The sequence below is a fragment of the Haemaphysalis longicornis genome, unplaced genomic scaffold, assembly GCF_048455015.1.
Source record: "Haemaphysalis longicornis isolate Haplotype H1 unplaced genomic scaffold, Haemaphysalis longicornis Haplotype H1 scaffold_5, whole genome shotgun sequence".
NCBI classification, from domain to species: domain Eukaryota; kingdom Metazoa; phylum Arthropoda; class Arachnida; order Ixodida; family Ixodidae; genus Haemaphysalis; species Haemaphysalis longicornis.
The window spans coordinates 110,166,947-110,193,609 of record NW_027526385.1 but is presented as its reverse complement, the minus strand read 5'-3'; the positions used below and the strand labels follow the sequence as shown (position 1 = coordinate 110,193,609).

Here is a 26,663-nt window from a genome sequence, read left to right as displayed (position 1 = left end):
TTAAATTGTATTTGGTTGTGATTATTTATTTCCGTTCCAGATTCGCGAACACCAGTGCAAGTTTAGTCTCCACCACAACAAATCGAGCAAGTTAAATGTGGATTCATGTTTTGCGCGTTCAGGCTGTTACAGAAAACAAATTGGCTATGAATATTAGTTATGAGGGAGTTTTCTTGTGTATAGAGGGATTAACTTAGTCCTACTCAGGGCTGATATTTGCGTTTAGGAGTAAATGAGATCGCATCAAATCAACAAGCAACTGGAGCCCCTTCTATTCAGGTAGGCGGGTTTACGAATTCAAACATGGAGGTTTTTACACCCTTCCTTGAGACATACCTCTACGGCATGGAAAGCGGAAGGTGATTGAAATGTGGCATTTGGAAAGCGCGATGTAGAAAGTGTAGAAAATGTTTTGAACCGCAGTAAATATTGGTGCATCATGATGCGAAAATTTCTAGTATCCTTAAAAATGGTATTTTGTTCCCACTCTAACTTGAATAACGGATCAAAACACGACGTTCGCTCTCTTCTATAGCCCTTTGCGATACGGCGTGTACAATTGTGCACGCGACTTTTAAGAGCATTTTTGTGAGTTGCAATCATCGTCATCCGCACTAGAACGCTCAGCCAGCATTAGCATTTCCCGCTCTACGGAACGGTGCTTCCATCTCGGAGAATGCCGCGTCTTTACTGTCCACAAATGCTTTACCAAAACAAGAGAGCAAGATGAACGCCTCGGCGTTCTACGGCGGGTCAGGTAGGTGTTCTTGGTGTTACCAGAATCCTTCATTGATGGACTCTGGTGTTACCTTTTCTGTATAGTTAAAACCTTTATTAAAGCAAACCTGAAGCTGTTACGTTACTATTTAAGGGCTACAGAACACAAAAATGTGTATACGTTTTCTATTGTAGCAATAGTTAGGAACCGGTGGTCACCTTTACGATGGCGTTTGACGATTAGGACACGATCTAATTTATTAACTACTTACGAGATCGAGTTTTTTATGGTTTTTAAGTAAATTGTGGTTATGAAAAGCATGCACAGGCAGTTACAAATTTTTCTGCCGGCTACATCCTAATGTGTGTCGCAAAGGGATAGACTGCAAATACTCCTGCATTGAAGCAAAATATTCAAGTGGCGGTCGCGTTAATAACGCCTAGGTAAGCTTGGTTAACCCCTACAATTCTTCGCGCCACCTGTGAATATACGTCTAAACTGGCATTGAGACCAAACAGAATACTTACCATTTTGAACTTATAAATTCAGAAAACTGGGCTTTTCTATAGAAAGGTCTATTTCTGCGTTCTTTCCTTCCGCTGGTAAATATGTGCCTGCAAGAGGAAGGTCTCTCAATTATGAGGTTTCAACCGAATACTTATCCAGGGTGGCGAAATCTTGTACTGGTTAGGTTGCACAGTTTTGTCTCTGACGGCGCTCCCGGTATGGCGGCACCTATATAGATTTGCCTTAATTGCGGCCAGTATTAGTTCTACCGCATCAACACACTACACACGAGAGTGATGTAGAGCGCGATTCCATTCCGCAAGTATTTTACCGATGTCAAATTACATAAAGAGGGGCACTTATCAAAAAGCTTTCAACGCAACTTAAAAAACTACGCTTGTTTCGTGAAGCCTGGTGGACTCAGATATATTATAAATTTTTTAGCCTCATTGGGAACAGCGTGGTTGCCAAAAAAATAGTCCAATTTTGTTCCAATCTGCAAACTGCAGTTACATGATGTTCTGCGGTAAGACATACCTGCAAGCAAGAAACATGGTATCAGGCTTAGAACATTAAGAAAGCGTGCAAGCACCGTTTTACCAACGTAAGTGAAGCATGAGCGAATGGGTGGTGGTGAGCGTTGATGTATTCAGGATATGAGCGTCCTCAGTGCAGCCTAAGATTCTGGTAAGAATAGCCTGGGAACACGTTCCGCGTTCGCGTCATTCGAAACTGTAATAATGAAAGACCGCAGTGCTCCTTGAATGAGGCAGTGTTTATTTAGCATACACACACTCACCCTTCTTAGCAATACCAGTTTAGAAAGGCCAACTACAAAATTCGAACAAATTTATTTAATTTCTCATTTCTTGAAAAAAAAAACGTTCCTAGATATGCAGAAGAACCTGCTCACCAAAATGGAGAAATATCTGTGCCGCATATTTTGAGCCATCAAAATTACCCCTCGTCCACGCTTTGAACACAGGCCCGTCGCAAATCCGAGCGTGTTCACGACACAGAAAACAGCGGACCAGAACACACGCGGACTATGTGTCAATTTTAATTTTTTATGTGGCATTTTTCGGTATAATTTGCTGCATTGAACCTGGGAGGACTACAGGCTCTTCCTAGTTGATGAACATGCGTGATGCTGTCATTATCACGGCGGCTTTTTGATGCGGCTCTAATGGCTTTAACACCGCGGCTTCGTGTTACTCTGTGTAAAACTGCCACTGATAGTTATTCCTGTTGCAAGCTAAGGTAACATACCTCCCGTGCTTATGTATTTGTTTAATGATTCCAGCATCATAATATTTGTTTCGGTATGGTTTCCATGAAGCCTAAAGCCATACTCTCTATAACCCTACTTCTCCTACAGAAGTCGCGAGCAGAGTCAGAACTTGGAAATTGTTTATAATTCCGCACTACGCACTATACATGAGGGTGATATAGAAAGCAATTGCACTGCGCAAGTCTCTTACCGATTCCACTGTTAGCTAAAAAATTATGGTATGCCTGGGCACGCTCTAAAGCCACCATCAGCCTGGAGCGCTTCGCCCTCCGCTAATCAGCATTGGCCCTTGCCGCCACTTGTTACTCTAGGTATTTGTGCAGGGGCGTGCAGAGGATCGTGGAAACGTTTGAACCGTGGAGCGGTTTAAGCTTTCCACTTTCCGTGCGGATCTTAACAGAAACTTCCACTCGACTAAGTGGAGACGGGGAAATTGCTGGCCTAAGAACTGTGGGGGAAAGTGGCGAGGGGGCAAGGGGCCCACGAGCATTCGTTACCAGTGCGTGCCTGATGAAATAAAACTCTCCCCGTGGTCGGAATCGAACCCGAGTACCTCGCGTTATGAAACCGGCGTGTATCCGTTGCGCTATCATCGCAATCGGGGCGCGCAGAATCCCCTTTGGGATCGCAGTGCGGGTCATGGCTTTAGACTTTGGCTGAGTTGATGTGGACTTTGCTTATGGAATGGTACAGTTTGGATTTTGGACATTAGCAGGGTGGATTGTGGGATTTGACTTAACTTAGTTTGCATGCGCGGGCGTTGGCTTTAGACTTTGAGTTGAAGTAGACTTTAGCTTTAGACTTTGACAGTTTTGATTTTGGGCTTCAGCAGGGTGGATTGTGGACTTTGGCTTAACTCAGTTTGCATGGAGACAGCTTCGCTTTTTAACCATTATTCCCTTAGAAATGGGCAGACCTCGGCAAAGCCAAGTTAAAGCTACTGAAGACCACCAGATCCGCTGTTTCTGCGGCGCTCGCATCTCAATTGCGAAGGTAGCTTTCAAAAGGGAACTTTTAGCCTCTCACCAATGGCGTCTCTCGTCCACCAGAAGCGCAGTACGGGAAACCCAGCTTTCTCTGACGATGATGATGATAGTAGATGAAGTGGAAAAAAATTAAAATCTTGGTCGGAATCAAACCTGGGTCCGTCGCGGTATAAAGTAGACGTCTATCCGATTCCCCAATTCCCACACGGTCAAAGCAGTTTGGATTTAGAGAGGGGTACATGGACGCGCATAATTTGACAGAAATGCACTCCTTCATCTTATGAAGATAATGGTTGAACCCTGGGAAAAGCCATGGGATTCCCGTTTAGGTAAACACTACAGAACAGAATCGCAGTACAGTAACCCGTCCCGATTAGAAAAACAGGTGTTCGCATAAGAAGTAAACTCATGCACGTAACACAACAATGTCTCTTCATTCAAACAAATAGACTACTCCTCTGTCGAGACGACAACGACCGGGAACGCGAAGCTCTCCAAAATCAAGTCCTACACCAATCGAAGCAACCCAGAACGAGCGGACCCACATCACACCACCTTACCATACACATAAAGCAGGAATCGCCTTTCTACCATATTAATCATCATAAGTATATATGGTCCGCTCGCTTCTCATTGGTTCGTTTGGTGTCGGACTTGATTTTGAAATGCTTCGTGTTCCACCATCGCTGTCTTTTTGACTCAATTTTTATCTATCCACTGTCTACCAACGGCATCAGAAAAGTCCGGTCATCCTGGCATATCCGGTTTCGCTGGAAAACCGTGCCGGTGAACACGTGAACGCCAGAAAATCAGCAAACACGTGCTCTCTAGATGGTTTTTCCCTCCCTGCTCTCTATCTCAGCAATGATGGTTACCATACCATAATTCAGCCGCGTAGCTACACTAGAACCATAAGCCATTATTTGCAAACTGCTGTGAAGCATAAGTTGGCCTAAAATAGCGAAAGGACGTGTTCAGTGGTAATGAAAACTTTTACTCAATTTTAAAGCAACCATGCTTTAAGTAGACCTCTAACAATGGATATTCACAGCAAATCGCGGTACAGGTGAAGGCTACAGAAATTTTATCAATGCTTACTTAATGAACGTTGTGATCAACGATAGGCGACTGCAGGTTTTCTGGAACGTTAATGAGAACGCATAAGAGGAATTCCAAAATAAACTAATAAAATAAACGCGAGTAATGTCCAGGCTGCTCTCGCGAAGGCAGTCGTGGCGTGCGTCGGACTCTACAGGACACACATTTTTCTGCACTCCTCCAGGCTTCTGAACCGGTTGTTGCCCACGAGACACCTGTAACGCATGATGTTCCTGGGGAGAACCCGCACACAGCGATCGGTACTGTTCGTGGCGCTCATGTTGGCGAAGTAGGGGTACTTGAGCCTCCCCCCTGCGCAAGACGCTACACGAGGAACGGCGCACGGTGCGGGGCCGGAGTCAACCTTGAAGCACTTTCTCGAACACGTGTGGTACGTGTAGAACGTGACGCTGTCGTTGGTGGGACAGAGACCGCGAGGGAACGTCCAGGCCTTGCATCGAGCGCCGCTGAAGAACCATCGGCCGCCAATGACGTCGTCGCTGCAAATAATGCGGGACAGACGTTTCCACTTATTCAGGTCATTAATTTATGAATAAAGTGTATACTACCAATAGATATTGTTGTGAATATGCTGCACGGCTCCCGGTTTGAAGTTGCTACCACATAAATACTGCAAGTAATAAGAAGAGTTGAAGCGCATCTGGTCAATTTTTTCGGAGACGGGTTGACTTGCAAAGCCTGTGTAATCTTGAGAGTTCGAGATATTCTTTGCTTAAGAACGCTACAATCTTTACCCACTATCAGAACAGAGAAATGAACGGGCTTTTTGACTTAAAAGTACTTGCACTAGATTGAGCTTGGAGTTTTTATTTCGGCAATTTAACTTCCAAACGTCAGCTGAAAATGTTAGCTTTGCAGATATTCTGAAAGAGCTTTTTGAACGTATACAATACTTATCAATTATTGTGAGTAAAATGGTGGTTGTTTAATTAAATACTGTAGGCAAGAAACATCTGCGTCAAATATTACAACTCTACAGACAGCTCGGAGGATAGGAACTGATTCTGAGCAATGCTCGTCATATCTTGCGTTGTTGCCATTGCGGGAAACATTTTCGGTTCAACGTGTGGCCACAGAAATTGTGACTGATGTTAGCTGTGGCTCGTTCTCTATAGCAGAGTAATGTCCCTGCCTATCATTTTTAAAGGGGCCCAATCCTTTGAGGCTTTTTGTCTGTGCTCTGGACATCTGTAACAAGTCTGATGTCGAATAAAGATTCAAAGAAAGAAAGAAAGAAGTAGGTTCCTGAAGGTCGCCATTTTAATCGCGCAATCGCTAGAGTACCCCTTCACGACAATGTATACTAAATATTACACCTCTGCGTAAAGCAGGGGCCGCAAAAACACGCAAGAAAGGTGCCTTCTTTCTTCCTTGCTCACCTACCGCTTCCTTGCTGCCACACTGCACCGCTCTGACGTGTGACAGAGCGCTTATGACGCACCCGTGTGACGCACGAAGCTCTCAACAGTACGGCTGCGCTATTGGTGGGCCCCGTTAGATGCTGTAGCCAATCAGCGTACCCGGCTCTGGGAGAAAACGCGGTCGCGCGGCGCTCCTGCACCGGCGGCACGGCGTATGCACCGGCGGCACGGCACGGACAAATGTAGATCGTCGCCATCGGTTATACGAACTTAGCCGAATTTGTTTACAAGGTATGAATAACGCTGAAAAACACGGAGCATCTCTGCGGGCACAAGCGCCCGCTACACGCGCGACCGCGGCAAGCATCTGCTTGCACGGTCGACAAGCAGCTCACTGTGCGGTGTATGCACGATAGTGCAGTGAAAGATTTCGCGGGGGATAGTCGTCGTCGCGGCATCGCAAAGCAGTGTCTGGATAACTGCGGCGATGCTAAGCCTTTTCCCCGACCTCGGTGGGACGAGATCACCGCGACAGCGCCACATGCCGAAACGCTAGCGAGCCGCTATAGTCGTCGGTGGCAATCTTCAATTATTATCTTAAACGAGCATGTTGAGTTTGGAAGCCCCCTACCTTGCCTTCGAACGCTCGCTTCCGCTCGTTTCTGCCGACGCGAGCACGGCCGGCGCGAGGAGCCGTTCGATGCCGGCCGGCCACCGACCGACCCCGCTGAGCGGTAGCGGATATAGTAGGCGGAGCTTGGCCGTCGTCTGCTACAAGAACAGTGACGTACCGCCGAGCGGAGCCAATGGCTGCGCGCTTCTCGACGCAACCCTGTTTCTCTTGGTGTCACCTACCAGGTCTTGCGCCTGGTCGGTGGCGTCTCCGCTTCCACAGTGCGTTGGAGGAGCGGTGAAAGACACAATGCGCCATGCCTTGTTGCGGGCACTTTTTAATGAACGATAACTCGGCTAATACTGAACGCTTTTAAACCATTTTTGCGGCAGGACGTTCTTTGTATAGTACTCCAAGGATAGCACACGTAAAATCTCAACCTTTGGAACCCTGTTTAGGGCCCCTTTAAGCATGGTGTAGCGAAATGGACGCAGACACAAAGGTCTTGATAATGTATTTGAAACGCTGAGAAAACTTGGAAGTGCCATCTATTGCCTGAACCTTTTAAATTGGTTTCGATCACCAAGAACATGTGTAAGGCGCTGCCAGCGTTAGGCTGCTGGCGAAGTTCAGCTGTCTTCCCTGCCACTGTAGTAAAGGAAATCAAGTCATCTCTCTACTGCTTGTCGCGCAAGACCGCTGGAAGCATTCATGCGAGTCATGGGGGTTATGTCTTCGAGAACATTGCGAGTTGTTGGGGTAACTCGTAACGCCAAGAAATACCATATTTAGCGATTCAATCAGAATCTACTACCAGAGAGAGGTTCGTCAGCAGTGTAACGAATTCTTTCTGCCAGACTTCTCTGGGCTAGCGCACCGAACGGCCTTGAATGTAGATAAAGCCGAAAATTTTCAAAAACTTTTTCAGAATGTTTGAGAATACCCGACTACTGCGTAAGCACTGTTACGCTGCTTCTCTTTATTTGGCTTTTTTACATCGAGATTTCGCCATGAGTAGCCGAATTGGGCTAAATTTAGTCTTTTTTATTTGGCGTTGGGCTTAGTTGAGTTATGTTTGACACCCTTTTTCCGTTTTTGCTTTTAGCAGTGATCTACACTGGCGTATTAGGACGACTACCTGTCGTACTTCGCAAACCATAGAAATTTAGGCAGAAATCGGGTGTTACACGGTTCGTGCTTTTTTACTATTCTTGTGTTTTTTTTCTGGTTTATTCGTGTTAATCGTGTAAGGTTGGCGAGTAAGGTAGTCATTTTTTACTTCACTAGTTAGTTCGGAGTTGTTTTCTGTTTTAAAATAACTTGTACAGAAAATCTACATTCATACGATTATGTCCACTAAATCTGTTAGCCAAACCAGTTATATATTTTTCTTCAGATAAAGGTTTTACTCGGTGGGCATGCTTTTTCAGTACTTAGATGGTTTTTCTTTGCTTTACGCTTTGCTTGTTTTCTATTTGTTTTTTGCTGTTGCCGCACGAGTGAGGTGACTACTAAACATTTTAACAGACGAGCATTACCAGAAAACTATCATCAACGGTGAAATGGAGATGGTGAGAATGCGAAGCCAAGAACTGTGAGGGAAAGTGTACACGCGGCCAGAAGCTCACAAGCAGCTGTTGGAAGTTCGTGCGTCAAGAAAAAATGCGGTTAGGGAGATACAGGGAATCGAACCCGAGAACTTTACGCCTTAAACCGGCAACCTGACCACTCGGTCATCCCAAAGGCACGACGAGTACGGGGTTAGCAGCGGCGGGTAACAATTACATGTTCAGCCAATTGGAAAGAAAAACAGATTGTGTTGGCATGCAGTGCGGAGCACCTACAAAAAAAAGGACAGACAAGAATTTTCGTAATATTATAGAGCCAGATTGGTTAATTTGAAAAAGGTAAAAAATGAATAAACCTAACAATAAATTTAGGCGCCCATAGCGGGAAAAAGCCACTCCGTCACGCCTTCCTAGGGGCCTCAATACGAGACAGGAAGGGAGATGCATACATGGGTTGGGGGGGTTGGAAGAAAGCTATAAGCTATAAACTAAGCCTACCCGCCCCCCTCCCTATGTAAGCCCAAGAGAAAACAATTAAAAGAGACCAGCACCGCATAAAACAAAAAGAGACTAGCCAGGGGGAAACGCGCTTCCCGGGGTAAGAATATAACCTGGGTCCCTCACATTATGAAACCGGCTTCTATGCGATTGCGTTAGTGGCATGATCTCTCGCATACTGTTCTCGTCGTTAGATCACGTGCGCTCCCGCCTGAGGTGGAAAGCACAGACGCCGAGTTTGCGCTACAAATGCCGAGTTCGTGAAGCTTGTTGGCGTGGGTTGTAGCGCGTGCTAACGCGGTCCACTTTAAAAGGGGTGCGAAGTGCAGCGGACAAAAGAATCCGGGCCTGCCAGTCATGGAGAACTTTCGGAAATTCACGCGAGGCGCAACAGCCAAGTCTCCGATGAATGGAGAGGAGCCGTCAGCGCTGCGGGTTTCCAGCCTTGCCCCACCAGCGCAAGCTGCGCCAATTTTTTGGTTGTTATTTTTCTCCGACAAATCATCTACTCCTCTACTGTTATAACGATTCACGTGTTAATTTCCACAATTGTGCATCTTAGTGCAAGTACAAGTTGTAACACGATTGGCGCTTTTTACGGATTTTGTGTTTGCTTTCAATACTTTTCTTTTTTCGTATGTGCTAATGGGTGAAGGCGTTGCGTAGACACAGGGACTTACACGGTTTTTGCTGGTAAGAGTGCTTACACAATATACAGTTGGCAGAAAGTTGACTGGTGCTGAGTTCATTATAAGCAAGTGGACAGTTAGACCACTTGAAACACACCATTTTCAAACCTACAAATATTTCCCCAGGGAATATGATGTACGAAGGTTCTGGTCTCGAGGTATCGCTTCGTCATTATTATCCAAAACATTTTTACCTTCAGCATCTTGGGCGCCAACGTTATCACAATACTCCTCCTCAAATAGTTGTGGCAGGTGTATTTCTCTAATCACAAGAGAAAAAGAGCAGCAGATAAGCCCACAATGACACGCCACTCTTAACGATTGGGCGATGTATCAGAACTGTCGTAAGGGTCTGTCTAAAAAACGCATACTGACCGCTAGCGATTAACGACAGCTAGCGATCACAAATTTTCTTAAGCGGACCTCCCACTAGTGAGTACCTCTAGAGTCGATTGCAAATAATTTTTTCAGTAACAATTTTCTGTCTTTATCAGCTGCAGCGCCGCCACAAGCGTTGTGAATTGCAGCGGTTTTTGGAAATATTATTACTGTTCTGCGTTACCCTCAAAAACGAACAGTACGAATTGCGTACTACTCCTCACTCGTCAACGACGTCTAGTTACTGTGCAAAATATTACCTTTTAATTTCAAATTTTGTTGAAATTAAACCATGTTTTTCGGCCTGTTTTCCCACTGGACCCGTCATTGCAGCTCGTTTTGGCATCCCGATTATGGAGAAAGTTGCTTACGGCATGCATTGCGTGAATAGGACGCTTTCGGTGCACTTGCGGTCGTATGTCGATTTACGTCGTCCGCAGCTTTTCACGCAGCTGGCTTCCGTGCGGAATCGGTTTGTTCCAAGGTTGCATACGGCGACGTCGACGTTGTCGGCTGCGGATTTGCAGGCGCGTTCCGAAGCGTCGAAGTAGAACTCTTCTTTAGTCGCCGGGCAGAGTCCGAAGTAGTAATCCCCGCACATCGACCGTCTTATAAACTGAAATCGCCGGAAAGGAGTAGTCACAATGAATAGGCGTAGCCCACTCTTGGAAAATCTCGGCTATGTAGCCTCTTCCTCAACATGAGAAAAGGCGCTGCTTTTTGTTGGATTTATTTATTTATTTATTTATTTATTTATTTATTTATTTATTTATTTATTTATTTATTTATTTATTTATTTATTTATTTATTTATTTATTTATTGTTTTTTTATTATTTCTTCGTATATTTACTTATTTACTCATTTATTTATTGCCTGTGCTCACTAGCAGCGCTGTGCCTCCTCGTCGCGCGGTGACAAGACCATTAAGTGGAAAGCACTTTATGGGCTCGCCTTGTCGTCGTAGCTCGCTAACGGTCTATGTCAAGGGACTGCCGGAATCAGGCGGCCCAGCGAGATATCGGACCGAAGTAGAGCCTGGTGTACCGTCGTCAGGCAGTCACGAAAAACGACGCGGTTTAAATATTTGTAATCGTTCGAACCTTGTTAATCACTGGTGCTTGTCATACATCTACCCGCTGTTTAGCGCACAGAAAACTGCTGGTACATTTGAGGCAAAATTTTTGTATATAACCGGCAGCTCCGGCGTTCATTTAGTTAGGAACGCTCGTTGGGTTGGCTTTTACGATAGTAAGCGAAAAAAGCGGCCGCGCAAGAAAGAAACGGTGCGTTCGAAATGAAGGAGAAAGGCTCCAGCCGCGCAAGCAAAAAAAAAAAAAAAAAAATGGCGCGTTCGAAATGCTGCAGAAAGGGCCCAGTCGGGCAAGAAGAAAATGACGCGTTCCAGATGACGCACAATGGCTCAGCCCCGCAAGAAACAAATGGCGCGTTCGAAATGACGCAAAACAGCTTCGGCATGCGAAATTAAAGCAAGCAGAAAAAGAAGAGAACTACCACTGGCGCAGTTTCAGGCCGGGACCGCATGAGCACTGAGAAGGCGGGAAATTTGAATTGCATATTCATCAAAACAGGAGTAAGACAGGGCGACGAAGAGCGTGATTGGCGGTAGCAGTGAGTGTATAACGGCGCCACCACTCATTATGGCGAAATGCTGTGCACTTCGGACAACTTTCATATGGAGTGGAACGGCTTAAAATTTTATGGTCATTACTGAGCCTACAAACGAACATCGCGCAGGGAAGGGTAGTGAATGAAACAAGGGTAAAAATAAATCTGGAGAGATATACAAAAGAAGATTGTGCGCAAAGAAAGGCAATAAACAAAAAGAATGCTTGCGAAAAACGTGGGCTCGAAGTCCGAGTAAGGAATAAGAGTATGTTAACAAAGACAAGGAATAAGCCCGTGGTCCCGCTGGTGTAAGACGTACGAAAGCAGGAAATGCAGGCGCAGTCAGTGAGTAACATGTGCATTCAAATCGTGTTTGCAAAACAGGATGTAAATCGACCCATGTTCTTACGAAAAATGTCGAAGCGAGTAAAAAATGAGCTGTTAAACGCAGGCTGGCATGAATTATTGTGCGTGACTGGAATGTTCGCAATACTATGCAGTACACAAAACGGAAGCTGGAACAACGTACTCCGTGAAACGTTAGTTTAAACTGAATTTACCTGTCAAATATTGTGCAATTCTTTGCAACCAACAGAAACGTGCAAACATGTAAACAATTCGGGCACGAATATCTTTGTCAGAAAAGAAAACAAGAAAAAATTACAAATAAAAAGGAAAATTAAGAAAAGGCTCGAACAGTTTGAAAACGTCTGCAAAACCTCTTTTCTGCGCGTACTAGAAAACAATTTGCTAAACATGAAATATTTTACATGTCGCACCGATGTACTACTCGAAGATATACGTTGGAACGACATATAAGCTGACGAAAATGTTATGGTAACGCGCACAAGATGGTGTCAAACACTGTGATCAAGTGAATATACAAGAATATTTGTAGGCTTATTCCACTATCTCTGTAAAAAGGCCAGAACTGAAGCAGAAAATTCCAAAAGCTTTGTAGGATTGTTAAGGCACTATTTTAAGGAAACCTAGGTCATTGTTCCATTGTTCGAAGAAAGTTTGTAGGAATAAAAATTGGTTGATTCTATTTTTTTCCTCATGCCACTGGCCAAGCAAAGCTGTGCCCTGAAGCACAAGGCAACGGCTCATGCTCGACTGTAAAAAAATCTTTTTTGCTCAGTTCTGAAGTGATTGTAACATTTTTTTATGACAGGGCGCTCTCGTTTCTTGCAGGCATGTGCTCTACAGCTGTTGGCGTGGAAGCTAGAGGGCGATGAACTTGTGGAGGCCCTTCAAGCTTAAAGAGCTGTATTGGCTGGTTTCTAAAGACATGCTAATCGCAGTGATGACATCTTGAAATATTTGTTGCCTCCTTGTCAAGGCTTCCCTGAAACATGATTTACCAGGTCACCGCTGCGATATTGATGCAAAAAAAAAACAAAGTTTTCTACCAGTGGAAACAACTTTACGGGGTGAAGCCCTTCAGGGGCTACCCGCCGCGGTGGCTCAGTGGCTAAGGCGTTGCGCTGCTGAGCACGAGGTCGCGGGTTCGATTCCCGGCTGCGGCGGCCGCTTTTCTGATGGAGGCGAAAAGCAAAAACGCCCGTGTGTACGAGATTTCGGCGCACGTTAAAGATCCCCTGGTGGTCAAAATTCATCCGGAGCCCTCCACTACGGCGCGCCTCATCGCCTGCGTTGCGTCGGCGCGTTAAACCCCCGCAATCAAATCAACCTTCAGGGGCTGGGGCTGTCGGCGTCTCTTCTCCTTGTCGTCTTCGTCGTTCGTCCTCGCCGTAACTAAAACACAGGGACACTCATTTTAGAACGCCTCGCGCGAAAACGCAATGCGTACTGAAAGGACACACCGGGACACTCGTTTTCTGACGCCTCGCGCTAGAATGCTTCGGGCTTCAAGCAAAGCTGGAATACTGATAGTTGGCGTCCAGCTCTCACAAAAAAGTAGCACATGACAGTGAGAAGCCCAGAAACGGAAGAAGGAAACATAGAAAAGAGGGAGACACTGGCGCTAGCACGCTGTGCGTGTAGCGCAGGAGCGCAAGAGAGGACAGTTGAGCTATCGGCGACAAGGCTTCGGGGACCGTGCGAAGGACCACAACCGGGAGGCTGTTAGCGGGCAGTGCAAAAACGTGCTTTCTACCGGGCTGGGTGCCATTCGAGATAATGTCCCGGAGGACCTGCCACTTCTATCCGAGTAACCGCTCCTTGGGGCCCTCTGTTCCTGCACGACGCCTAGGCCGGTGAGAGGGCAGGATGCGACTCGGCCTTTCCGAGCTGCCGCGTCCGCAGCTCGAGCTCGCCAGCGCGCGAGTCTGGGCGTGTCCCTCATCTCTGCGTGTCAGGGTAGGAAGACGCGGCAACCGCAGCCAAAGGACCTCGGAACGCGGTGAAGGCACGGACTTCTTCACGTCAGCCAAGCAACGAGCAGCCTGTGACGTGAGCCCGTCGTTGTGAAATCTCATTCGGGCGAAATTATCGTCTTGCGGGCGGGCCTTTAGTTTCATTCTTTTCGCATTTTAGTTTACTGTGCACGTGCGTGCGTACGTGCGTGCATGTATGTTCGTGTGTGCGTGCGTGCGTGTGCGTGCGTGTGCGGTGTGATGTGGTGTGTTTGCGTGTGCTTGCGTGTGTGTGTGTGTGTGGACGTGCGCGTGTGTGCGTGTTCGTACAAGGTACAACAGCAATCCAATAAACTCTGCCATTTTAAAAGGGGCTACTTCAACGCAGTGTCAGGCTATATTTGTTATCAGACTATGCCTTGACCGTAGCACCTTCCATGAGAAAGAATTGTAATATTATATCACCTGCTACCGTACTTCTAATAATTTTTAGAGCTGGAGGTGGTAGATATTACAACATATTAACAAATAGGACTTTTTCAGCCACAGGATAAAACTCGACGCCGAAAAAGAAAAAACCACAGGGCATATTACTAATGCATCAAATTTCGAATCAAAATAACTGAAATTTATTACTGTCTTGTAAGGTTGCGTAAACGATGAGCATGCCTCTTCACCCGCCAGATTTCATTAGTTGTATTCTGGCGCCTACCGTTGCACTGACTGCATATATACAGCTGAAGATCTATTTTGGTGAGGCGGCGAAAAGTAGTTCTTGTGAGTATCGCCTTTCTTTTTCCGCATGAGCGCAGGGGGCTTCGGCGCGAATTCCGTCAGGGAACGTTTCCGTCGGGAGTCTTCTGCCGCCATTAGCTACTGCTGCTGCCTGGATCTTTTTTTTTTTGCGATAGAATGCCCGTTGGCATAAAAATAACTTATTTACAAATATACATGGGCCCCCGTCTCTCGAAGGAAGTCAAGAAGGGAGCGGTGGTGGGGTCCCCAGAGCCACCGCTGAAGGTCGGGGGGTCTTTCAGGATGGAGGCCTGTGCCGCTCGGCACTGATAGAAGTTTCTCAAAGCAGGTGTAAAAACCTTGTTCCTAAAACAACTACGATTTATTCATTTCCCCACCCATCTAACGTCGTCATTTCAAGAGATGAGCTGCTGTAGGTCGACCGTCGTGTACGTCTGCCTGAAGGTCGTGCGTCACGCAGGGGTAGGAGAAGGTTCCCAGACAAACTGGTTCCCAGACCCACCAAGAGAAGTCGCACTTTTCTCGAACGGCGGGTTGCTCTCCCCCTCAATAGTGGAGGGCGATGGATAGAGCCAATTACCGCTGGTGTTTAGCTGCCGATTCTTTTGCTCGAATTGTAGAATTTGCGGGCGAGCGCTCGTAGACGTTCGAACCGACACAAGAGAACCACAGTTGGGTGTTTTAAGCAGATTTACAACGGGGTGGAACTCTGCTTATTTTTCGTAACGTTAAATATATCCTAGCCGGCCGTTGTAAAAAAATTGACAAAGTATATGCCAAAGCTGTGTCCATTTTTGGTATTGTAAAGCCACAACGCCAAATAGCAGGATCATCAACATCTGGGAATGGCATTGTGAAGGTTACAAGGCAAGTGAGGCGCACTGCCACACCATCGCTGTGTACATACATTTATTTCGCACTTGCATATTTTTCTTTCTATTACAGCTCCCGTAAGCTTTAGAAACCGCGGCTTCAATTGCAATTTGCGAAACCGCCGTGGTTGCTCAGTGGCACAGGCATCGTGCGGCTGAGCCCTAGGACGCGGGTTCGAATCCTGGCTGCGACGGCCGCTTTTATGATGGAAGCGAAAAGCGAAAACGCCCGTGTGTTCGAGATTTCGGCGCATGTGGAGATCCCCAGGTGGTTGAAGTCAATCCGCAGCCCAGAACTACGGCGCGCCTAATCGCCGGCGCGTTAAATCTTATCATCAATCCATCGGTCACTTGCACCTGTACTAGCAACGTTAACCATCGCTATGTTTCTTTCTCAGCTGGCAGCTTCTCTATGTTGCTAAGCGCTTTTGCACGTCAAAGATACTTACTAATTCTCTGGACCCATCCGTCGTCGTCGTCCACGTGGTCGTCGGAGTGGGCCCCTTGGTAACATTCCTGGTAGCCGCCTCCTTTACTTCCCTTCGAACAGCGCATGAAAGACCACCGAAATCAGCACGTTACTGGATGTTGTAGCGTGCTACTACTACTCGTACTAGTGCATGTGACCACAAGTAACCACCAACAATGCACCTTGGCCATGCTACTCTATCTATATAAGCATAAACATCAATGTGAGTCAGCCCATCTTGACATAACTTGGAGAGACCGAGAAACGCAATGTGTGGATCCATGGTAATGCATGTGAAAGTGTGTTCTGACACATCCCGCTAAAAAAGTGGGACGCGGAGGGGGGTGGGGGGGGGGGGGGGGCTCAGCGCCTTTATCCATGCGTCTTGTGAGGTCCGGCGGGCCCTCCGCATTTATCAGCGCGATAAAAGAAGCGTGATCACATTTTTGACGCAGATGGAGGCTTATGTGTGTAGCCAGTAATGTGCAATTAATGAACAGGTGTACAGAACTGATAGCGTTCATAGGGGCAATATCGAAGCATCAAATCCCCAAACGAAACATGTACTCATCATTGAAGTACCATGTCGAACCATTTGGCACAGCTTGCACACGGCGGGTAAGAAGGGGACGTTTTTGCGTTGTTGGTCCTGAATATCACGACGGGCCATATCATGGCCAGAAATACCTGTGATTCTTCTTATATTAAGAATGGAGCAGAAATTTGTATAAAGAAGCCATCCACTGCTTACTTTCAAGGCTGCAAAATCTGGCACCAACAGCCCTTTTCTGTTCGCTGTAGCATACGTGAAACGAAGAGCGTACAGCGACCACCAGAGGGGCGCTCGTGGGGTATGGCTTCTTTCATTGCGAACGTTCGGGGAAAATCAAATACAGTACTCGGTTCAAGGATGAACCCCGTGGTTACAAGTTCTTCGGAAATTTAAACACCGAGATGTCAACTTTCCCAGGGGATGTCACCGTCGAAACGAATACCATTGATGTTTAGTTTGAGAAACGTCAGGAAGCGCATTATTCTCACATACACATCTACCACTCATTTCAGTAATGTTTACGCAAGGTAAACTTGTGTGCATAAAAGAAACTGTATTTGTCGGTGCACATGCCTCCCGACTGTTGGAGTTCACGCTTGTCTCTTAGTAAGAATTGATGAATACATGATCCTTTCTCCTACTCTACTCCCCTGCCCAACGCCGCCTGTACAATCCTTGCCTAACGCGTGAGCGAAAAATGGCCAAAAAGCCACGCTCCTGTTGCTCTCTCCGACCCTTTCCCACTCCGTAGCCTTTCTGCGTGCTTTCATGCCCGCCAGCCAGCGCCGCTTCTTGGAAACTATGCAAAATAGATGACAGTTTACCTAGTGTTCCCAAGGCGGCGCTCCGACGCCTTCGATGCAAGCTGACAGACACACGCTGGAGAAGTGGGTACAATGTTCACGACTCGCGAGCAGTGATGTTAGGCGGGACATCCGCCAACGTGCGCCACATACCGGATGAGAGCCTAAACTAAGCGTCCTTACCGCTCCCACAGGAAAGCGGGCGACGCGTTAAGGAATGCCTATACAGGCGACATTGCCCTGCCAAGCCTTCAGTGCACGCTGAAGCAATAGTTTTCAATCACTGGTCACGGAATAACTGTCTTCCGGACACCTTATTTTTCTAATTTACCCAACCCCACTAAGAGTACATCCATTTGGACTCTCTTCCCACTCACCCTGACGTTGTTCCGTGATGGTCTGTGTCCTGCGTAACTCCGTGGTGGCCAGTGTCCATTCTGTGCCGAATCACATCGTCGTCTTCCTCCGAAGGGCTGCTGATAAGATCTCGTCCCGACCCCGTGGCCACGGGCTGGCGCTCTCCCTCGGAAGAGTTTGAAGGCAACATGTCGCGCTCGGCCAGTAGGATGCTGGACTGGGTTACCAGCAACAACGCCGCGACGAAGGCCACCACAAGTATTGCGCTCAACAGCAGCACGGGCATGGCGCGCACCCGGCTGTGTTGAGTTATCGCCGCAGGGCTGGTCAAGCTCGTGGTGGAGCTCTCCGGTTGCTGCAAAACCCAGTCTCTGGAGTTCTTCAGGAGTTCGTAATACAGCGCTAGCCATAGATATTTGATGGCGGTACGTAAGGAGGATACCTTCGCCTGAGACACGACAAGCCGTTCGACCTAAAGCGCCCGCTGCTATACAGTGGAGGAAGCGTTACAGGGAGATACAGGCTAGGGATTACTATAAGTCTGAGACGCCCGAAGTAAAATATGTCTTGGGAAGAGATTAAGAACCATGGATTCCTAAAACAATTGTAAACGCTTTTGGTGCCGCGAATGCTGAATTTCTAAGAGTAGCTGAAATGTTTGGGACAAGCATTGACGCACACACGCGAAAAAAGGCCGACATCAACCACTGCGAAAAATGGGAAGAACAGTGAACGAGCAAACACAGCACAGATTGCAAAAAATAGTCAAAGCGTGAGCATGCTCCTCTTTTAAAATATGTGCCATCGGATCTACGGCAGTAATCTGAAACGGCTCTAATGATGCAAAGGGCAGAGATTCCTAGTACCGCATAAAAAACGTCTACCATAATTTCATAGATAGTCATTTGCTTTTCTGATGCAAGAACATGTGGTTCGAGAGCAAGCGTTATTGACAAATAAGCACTTGATGTGATATAGTGAATGCAAATATAATTGGTGTTGAATTGCGGAGCGGATATGTCTGTACTGTGTGAGCTGCCATGGTTTCCAGCTGCTGTTCATATGTGCAGGTTTACAGGTTAGGACCACAACGGAAATTGCCCCTGACTCTAACACCACAGCAGGCTGTTCCTCTCCTCGTCGCCTAGTCTGTTACGGCGAGTATTTCAGGAAGCAGAAAATAAAAGCAGGCGAACAGAAACACTACCGATATTGATTTTTCTGCGACGTAAATTTGCAAAGGACATATGGGTGACAAAAGCAAATTAGCTTACTCATTGGGCGCCATTTCCTTTCAACAATCGAGCGCGTTGACCTTACAGGGTTTTCACTTCGGCGAAGCGACACACTGCATGTGCTGCTGCGTTACTATTTAGATTTCACTGCCTCATGCACCGCAAAGATGAACTATGTGAAACAAGTTTCGGTTAGTAGGAAGCGCGTTCATTCTAGCATGGTAAATCACACAACCCATTCGCTTTGTTCACCTTTCTCAGCAAAAGACATCATTGCACAGGGCATCTGAGCTCGTCGCACAAGCCGAAAGACTGTCGTTAGATTCTTGCTGTTCGGAAAATTTACGCAATTTTTTTACAATAAATTGGGTTAATAGTTACATTGTATAAAGGAACCCTGAAGACAAAATACAATTTAAGTTCATTAGAAAAAGTGCTTTGTCTTGATAACAATAACACAAATTTTATGCCATAGTTCGAAAAAAATACTGGTGATATTGAAGAAAACGTGAAGCATTGTCGCCTCCCTCGCCATTTCCGACAACCTTTCAAGGACGTCACAGGACCCTGTGTATGCGATTGCCGGCCATCGAACTAACCCACCGCTGAGACAAATGACTTAATGACTGTAGAGGGGCCTCTAGTTCCATTTGATTGTATCACTTGGATGCTACCGTACAGTCAACACAATAATAACGTTTTCAGCGCTGGACCATGTGATGTCACTCCTGACCGTAACACTTCACTGCAGTGCAAAATTTGACTTTTTTTATTCTTCTAGCGTTTCCTCGGTTGAGAAACGTCTTTCGGGGCTGGGATGGACTTCAGTGAGGTACTGAAGCTTAGTTCTTTCAAATTAAACAAAGTTAAACAAATCAAAACAGTTGCTGCTCGTATTACGTTATTGAGACCCTCCGCTGTTCGACACAAAATTTCCTCTAAGCACTCCAGTCTGCATACGTGATTTTAAGGCGAAAACTTGGCGATACGTATTAGCCACTTCTTTACTGATACATTGTGCTTCCGCCATTTCCCTCGCTTTCATTTCTCTGTCGGGCACAGATTCCTTCTAAAGGTTTTTTTTTTCTGCTATTACGAGTTTGCCTCAGTCTCTTCTTTTTAATTTGTTCGTCTTAGTGTGTGAATTACTTCATCAAGCAGACTTGAACACGGCAGAGCCTCCCTAGAATCGGGTTTTGCTTGGTTGGTGTGCACCTGTCCTACTTCCGTTGAAATGTGTAAAGATCGCCTCCGACAATAGACACGCACCATTGATTGTATCGTAGCGAGGTCAATGAACAGATGCAACACGCCATCAGGCTATCGGGATATGGGCCGTACCGGCATCAATCTTGTAGAAGAGGAAGGTAGGATTATACCCAATCCAGACTAGGGGATATGCGCCAAAGACGTGTCAGGGAAAGATGAACCCTAGCAGGTGCATGCGCGAGAAACGAACTGGGTTACCTCCATGCTCGGACCATCGCTCCTATCGGCTTCACCACTGCCAATAAACCACCTCAACCAGATATCGGTGCTTCGACTGTCTCCTTGTGAGTATATGTGATACGTATAAGCTATCCTGCAAGTAACGTTTTCACAAGAAATGCGCGTCACGCAACCCCTCGAGGGAAACTGTCTGCCGCGCCGATGATAAAAAAACGCATGGTCATGCAACGCCTCGTTCGAAACAGTTGTGCGAGCAGGCGATAACTGAACCGCACGCTCCTGCTGGAGACGGATAGACGCGCATTAGAAATATGCGGAAGCCATGTCCGCCAAAGCACCTAAAAGAAAGGCGAGGTGTGGGAAACGCGTCTCCATTGATCATATTGCGCACACACCGGTTGACGGTCTACTGGTGGCGGTCGATGTTGCGGTCGCCACCAACGCTTCCGTAGAAGCTGCTCATCGTGTAAAACCGCTGCGCACACAACACTTGCCCTACGACAGTCATGGAGCGAAAGCCGCCTCTAAATAGTCGCAAACGGGGGTCTCTCGCCAGACGACTGCACAACCTTCGCTCAGCACTTTTCGAGAGATAAAAACGAGCTCGAAATTCCTGCTTCGTTCAAAATACCTGTCAGCGTAGAGCTATGCTTGCTACGGCGACCATCAAAATAAACCACGCCGCAGGAGCGTCCGGCACGGGCGTCCCGAGTTCAATTCAGCCGTGCAAAACCATGCCCCAGTTTCCTCAGAGTTTTAATGTCAGTCAAACACAACCAGCCTATTCGTGGGCGTGGCGCAACAACCGAAACCACACCTACCCTTGGCGTCCACTTTGTGTGGGTGTAGCGTAGTTACCACGAAGTCATCGTTTGATGCCCGATAGCAGAGACAAGAACTTAGTACCAAACAAAAATGAAGTCCCCAGGCCCCCGTCGGCCACTAGTGCCACAGTCAGGGGATGTTCGGTTCGAACTGGAGTTCACTGTTGTCCGAGCCGATAGGAGAGCCCCAGACGACACGATTTGCCCACGGGAACTTCTTCATACACCGCGAAAACACAGTCGATGAGAAATGACACAACTTCAACGTCAAAAACGCACCCGCCAGTGCTCGAACACGCTATTGGCACGGGACGATTTCTCATAAGCGACCAACGCGCACACTCAACCAAGTCGAAAAAAAGCCATATCTGATGGTCGGTGGCAGGGCGCATTCCGTTCACTACAGTGAACCCCTTTTCTTACTTGGTTCGTGCTTGCGCATAGCTGCACTGCAGGTCTGCCCTTGAGCCACATAGCAAAGATAATTAATAGGACTAACAGAACACCGGAAAAAGAACTGACCGGCCCGCGCCGGGCGTGGCCAACAACCAGGCCGAGGATTTCAAAGTAGCAGTGAGGTTATCTAGTTTATTCTAGGGGATGAATATTGCAGATCGATTTCAGATGGTGCGGCATCCGGAAGATAGCACAAGCCGTACTTTATCAACGTAAGCGGCCCCAATGCAGCGTGCTGAATATGCCAGGCGGGGTGCGCCACTCGATGTGTATCGAATGCTCCACTATCACTACTTTCCCAACCCAAGCAGCTGGAAACTCGGGAGTAGGCGGAACTCAGGCCTTCTGAAATAGCGCTCCTAAATGAGGATAATCTAGTGCTACATTTTCTCGACATGCTTGTGTCAAAGGTCAAACTTGTCCTTGTACAGGACGCAGGCTGGCTCCAAAACTTTCCGGCGTTCAGCGGAAGCACTCACCTCTGATTCTGCGGAGTCCTGGATGGCACTACCGCGCTCTTCTGACCGTGGTTCTTGGAAAGATACCCGCCGTAATGGCGATGATAAGGTGGGCGGGGCTTGAAGAGGCTGCATTGGATATCTAGGGGCGTAACGCGGCGCGTCGGAAAATGCACTGTAATTATGCATGGTGAACGGGCATGCAATTACACAACGGACAAAAAGGGGTCTTTGTCGTCTCCTAGCTTGCACTGCGCTCTAATGATGATAATCATGATGCCCTGTAAGTTGTTGTGTACCTGTACTTACGGGGGATTGGCGAAAGTTGAAGTACCATTTTAAAAGCGAAAAATGCACAGGGACCTAGAAAAACGTAGACGGGACCTAGCGATTGTCCCGTCTACTTCTTTCTAGGTCCCTGTCCGTTTTCCGCTGGTAAAATGGTTCTATGTCAACACCAACTAGCCCCACTTTAAGCCTTAGAGTTAAAGTATTATAGGTAAAATTCATTGAAGTACATACATGAAGTTTACGTTCCATAGTAGAAAATATGGGCGTTGAATGAATTTAAGTTAACTGCAATAAGAACGAGAGAGAAGAAAGTTTATGTGGGTCTTTATTGGAAGGCAAAACGTATGGAAGGGGATAGAGAGGAAACGAATCAGGTTCTTTTTGTTGGGCTACTTAAACCCAGAAATTTTGGTCTGTCTGTATGTCTGCCTGTCTGTGTCTGTAACTCGATTCAGCCGCCCGGCCAAAGTAAAATGCTTACTGCGCAATAGTCTTATATACTCACAGCCAGATGTACACGTCTAAGCCTGGTTTATATCTTCATACTTGTCAACTTTGTTGAACAAGAACGAGACATTACGCAAATATAAGACAGGAAATTAGTACACAAGGGACATTTACAATGTTCTTTTATTAAAATTCATGGATGCTTGGTTTTTCGATAGCAAATTATATTCTAAATCTACTGCAGAAAACCGCCGCTTCCTGGCGGCATATGAAAAATCACGCCGCAAAAGCAACGAAAGGTTCCACTAGCTAGGTTCCGCGTCCTGCTTGGAACGCACGTGGAGCACGGCGACGCGGTTTTATAAACCTTGTAGTCGGCCGCCTCGATTCACGCGCGTCTCCGCCGTACTGCAGCGCTGGCATCGAGGAACCCGGCCTGTAGCAGCGGAACGCGGTAAATTCAAATCGCCTTGCGCAAACCTTTAGTATGTTTACCTTGGAATGAGCGCGACGGTTCAGGAACAGCATGAAAGGTGAGCGGGAAAGCAAAGGGGGGCTTTTCCTTGGCAAATGTCTACAAAGACCATCTTCTTTTGACGACATTTGCAACGAAAGGAACAGATACGCGGCAATTTTTTTCTAGTTACATTAGTTACATGGTGGCCGTGAGCACGTGGGATCTAGGGGCACCTTCAACCACTTGGACAAGTTGTCTCTATGAGTCAGAGGGAGAGCTTAGCGACGTGGCCTCTCAATAATCCTCGTGTGTTCCAACGCGCATGAAACGGTAGGTGGGTGAGGTTTCTGTGGGAAAACTCATAAAATATATTGCAGCATAACTCTGCCTGCTCTCCACTTGCATTTGTTGGTATATGATTCTGGAAAACATCAGTTGTAAAGGACAGGGTTGCGAAAGCCGCAAAAATTGTATTCCGCTCTATGCAACCTCTATGCCACTATAACTCTACACACCGCAGAATAGTTTGACGAAATCCGAAGTTATCCAGTGATACCGGCTGCCTTCAGTTCACGCGACCAGCCGTAGAAACAACGGGGATAAAATAAGAAATGTCGCTTTTTACGTATAAACAGATTTGTGGCAACAAGGAAAGAAAGAATGAGTGGCTAAACAGCTTGAGTCCAAAGTGGTTATTCGTCTATCCCAAAAGCAGCGGCAATGAAAAAATAAATTTCCGACTGATTACGGGACCCGACACCAGTAGCAGAAAGCCCTGATATGAAAATGCAGTGCGTTGTGGCGCTACATCGACCGGCATCAGTGAGGAATAAAAAGTTTTGTTTTATAAACTGAGCCTTGTAATAGAATCGCCGACTGCTGGTGAAGATGACCCAAGCAATGCTAGAGCATTTCAATTTGGCTAAAGCATGTAATTTGCTTTGCGGAGGACGACCGGGGAACAGCTTTATTTCCCCCTATAAACACCATAGCCCGTTTCTTTACCTACAGATGGTTGAAATACGAAGGTTTCTCCCATGAAACCTCCGTTGAAGTTAACGTCCAAAATCCATGCTGCTTCTACCGTGTCGGAACGGCGGAAATTTCCCCCTTTCGCCAAACCATGTTTTCCTGGAAGTGTTGATGCTTGAAGCTTAAAGAAAAACGTTTTTTATTTGGTTACCTACATAGGTTTTGGCGACAAACCGGCACATGGAAACGACTCTCTAGTTAAGTGTTCCTTGAAAAGGTATAGCCTTCCTTGTAAGGGTAAACAAATATTGCAGGGAAAACGTGGTAATAAGAAAGTGAAAAGTGTCGCCAACCTCCTTTCAAACATTCCATGGTCGCTTCATACTAACTTCGCCCTTGCCGACAAGCAGAAAAGGTAAATCTATCGCTTGGCGTGACACTCACTACTAATGAAATGAACCTGAAACCCCTGATAATTTTTGTGTGTGTCCCGATGCGGTGTTTTTCGGAATATTTGGCAATGAACTGTTAAAAAGGACACGTACATTACTTCTGATACATATTGGTTCTGTCTTTTTGGACATAATAATGGAATATCATGATAGAGTTACTTGCCATGGGTTTCTATAGCTTGTGGACGTGTGGCATGATTGCCCAGCATGGAGAACAGCTCCCCCCCCACCCCTTTGCCAACAAAGTCCGTTTTTCGGGAGAAGGCTGCACTATTTGGGAGCGGCGCAAAGTGACCCACCAGAGTGGTTGCATCTGTTGGATACGTATGTCTGCTTTCCAGAGTTTTGACGGACGCCTTATTTTAGCTGCAGTTGTGTACTTTTTCTTCGATGACTGCTAGCTTTTGTAATCTAATAATTAAATGCTTTCTATGCAGTAAGGGCAAAAAGTCCGAACCGCGCAGGATAGACGTCGGCTTCATAACGCAAGCGACCCAGGTTCGATTCCAACCACAGGAAGCGTTTTTTCTTGAGGCGCTTGGTATGCCTTTGCTTATCATCATCACCGCTTTAGGAAACCACTTGTGCAGAGTTGGCTTTTCTGGAGGGCGCTCTCACGCAACGTCGAACACCATTAGTAAGGCATAGAAAGCATCGCATTAAAAATTAATGAAACTGCGGATACAGCGCAAGCGGTGGTTATATTTAACCGTATTCCCATGTTTCACATAACATAGAGACAAAGAAATAAAAGCGAAATAACCAGCGTAACTTTGATGTAGCAGAAAATGAGTCACCCAAAAGTATCGTTAATTCCTCATCTTTAACGCATGGAGGAAGAGTTCAGTGGCCGGAAAAAAATTATTTTAATTTCCGGATGAAAACGGTATCCGTTTACCCCATTGGTGGTAAAAAAAAACAATAATGTAGCAATTGGAACCACGCATTCTGGGATAGGGAGATGGGAGCGAAGGTGGGGGGGGGGGGGGGGGTTCTAACAGACATTGTTGCGCTATTATGTGGGTTATTCTCTACGCTGTTTTTTACCGTGTCATAAAAACTTTCTTACACACGTTTTGGCCGCAAAAGGTGTAAACTCTTGTCCCAGGGTCTGCACCTGTAAAAAGGTGTTTTAGCTAAAAAAAGGGTCTAAGGATGGAAAAGTGTGTTCTTCTGACCCCCCCCCCCCTTCAAAAAAAAGGGGGGGGGGCAAAGTTGCTTAACACTCTAAAAAATGAAGCCGGCTCACACTAACGCGTACGCCTTGAAGGTAGCGAAGCTGTACGCAATTCACGATCATCACAAATTTTTAACTCCAGGATTGCAGCCAATTTGCTTCTTCTTCTTCACTGCCACAGCGACCGTCACTCCATCATTGTTGCTACAAGTGTGAGCTTATATTTTTCGTGGAAGTGATAATGATTGGACATCACCTTGGAGGGGCATACGCTATGACGTGTCTTTCTTATTCCGAGCAAGTGTTGCCACGATTAAGGCGAACGCTGGAGTCTTTCTCGGTCGGAGCAAGTGCTGCCACTTTTACAGCGAACGCCGGGTTTTTTTTTTGGCCAATCTTGAACAATGTCCCTAAGTGGGTATGCTTGGCTTGTCAAACGTATACGCAGGAAAAGCTGAGCGGTCGTGGCGAGGCACGCACACGCGAGAGTTAGGCCAGGGTCCTTCAATGTTTCTGGTTATGCATTTTCGTGGTTTTGTTAACTGCCGGGCGGCCGCGGGCGGCCTGTTTGCTCGGGAGGTTCCCGTTTGAACCCATTCCCATTTCATCCTTCCCGCTTGTTCTTTCCCGTTTCAATCCGGCGCAAAACGACCTTCCCTTTCCGCCATTTCCCATTTCGCCTGTTCCCATTTGAACCTTCTCGTTTGTTCTCTGCCGCTTCAACCCGGTGTGAAACGCCCTTCTGGTTTCGTATTTTCCCATTTCGCCCTTTCCCGGAATAACGAACCCAGTTTCGACTCGGGTGACTCGTACCGAGGCGTGCGATTTTTTAAATTAAAGTTGCGTCCGACTGTATTTTAACCTCATGTTTTAAGTTATGTCGGACGCAACCGAAAGTCAGAAATTACTTGCGTCCGCCGCAACCTGAAAATTAAACGGAAGTTATGTCGAACGTATATTTC

General features: G+C 46.7%; 1 protein-coding gene across 1 annotated transcript; it reads right to left on the bottom strand.

Moving 5' to 3' along the window:
* Positions 1-3,810: 3,810 nt before the first annotated feature.
* On the bottom strand, positions 3,811-22,001 carry LOC144139368 (uncharacterized). Its single transcript, XM_077671733.1, has 5 exons — positions 21,927-22,001; positions 17,504-17,838; positions 15,751-15,841; positions 10,100-10,344; positions 3,811-5,100 (listed from the first exon to the last, which is right to left on the bottom strand). The coding sequence occupies exons 2-5, from the start codon at positions 17,767-17,769 to the stop codon at positions 4,752-4,754; spliced, it is 951 nt and encodes a 316-aa protein (XP_077527859.1). The 5' UTR covers positions 17,770-17,838; positions 21,927-22,001; the 3' UTR covers positions 3,811-4,751.
* Between the last annotated feature and the right edge of the window lie 4,662 nt (positions 22,002-26,663).

Excerpts from the sequence above, each read along its gene's own strand:
- LOC144139368 (XM_077671733.1), bottom strand. The coding sequence starts at position 17,769 with ATGCCCGTGCTGCTGTTGAGCGCAATACTTGTGGTGGCCTTCGTCGCG. Across the intron at positions 10,345-15,750 it reads CGGATGGGTCCAGAGAATTA|TTTATAAGACGGTCGATGTG; the intron begins GTAAGTATCTTT and ends CGGCGATTTCAG. Across the intron at positions 5,101-10,099 it reads CTATTCACGCAATGCATGCC|CGACGACGTCATTGGCGGCC; the intron begins GTAAGCAACTTT and ends CATTATTTGCAG.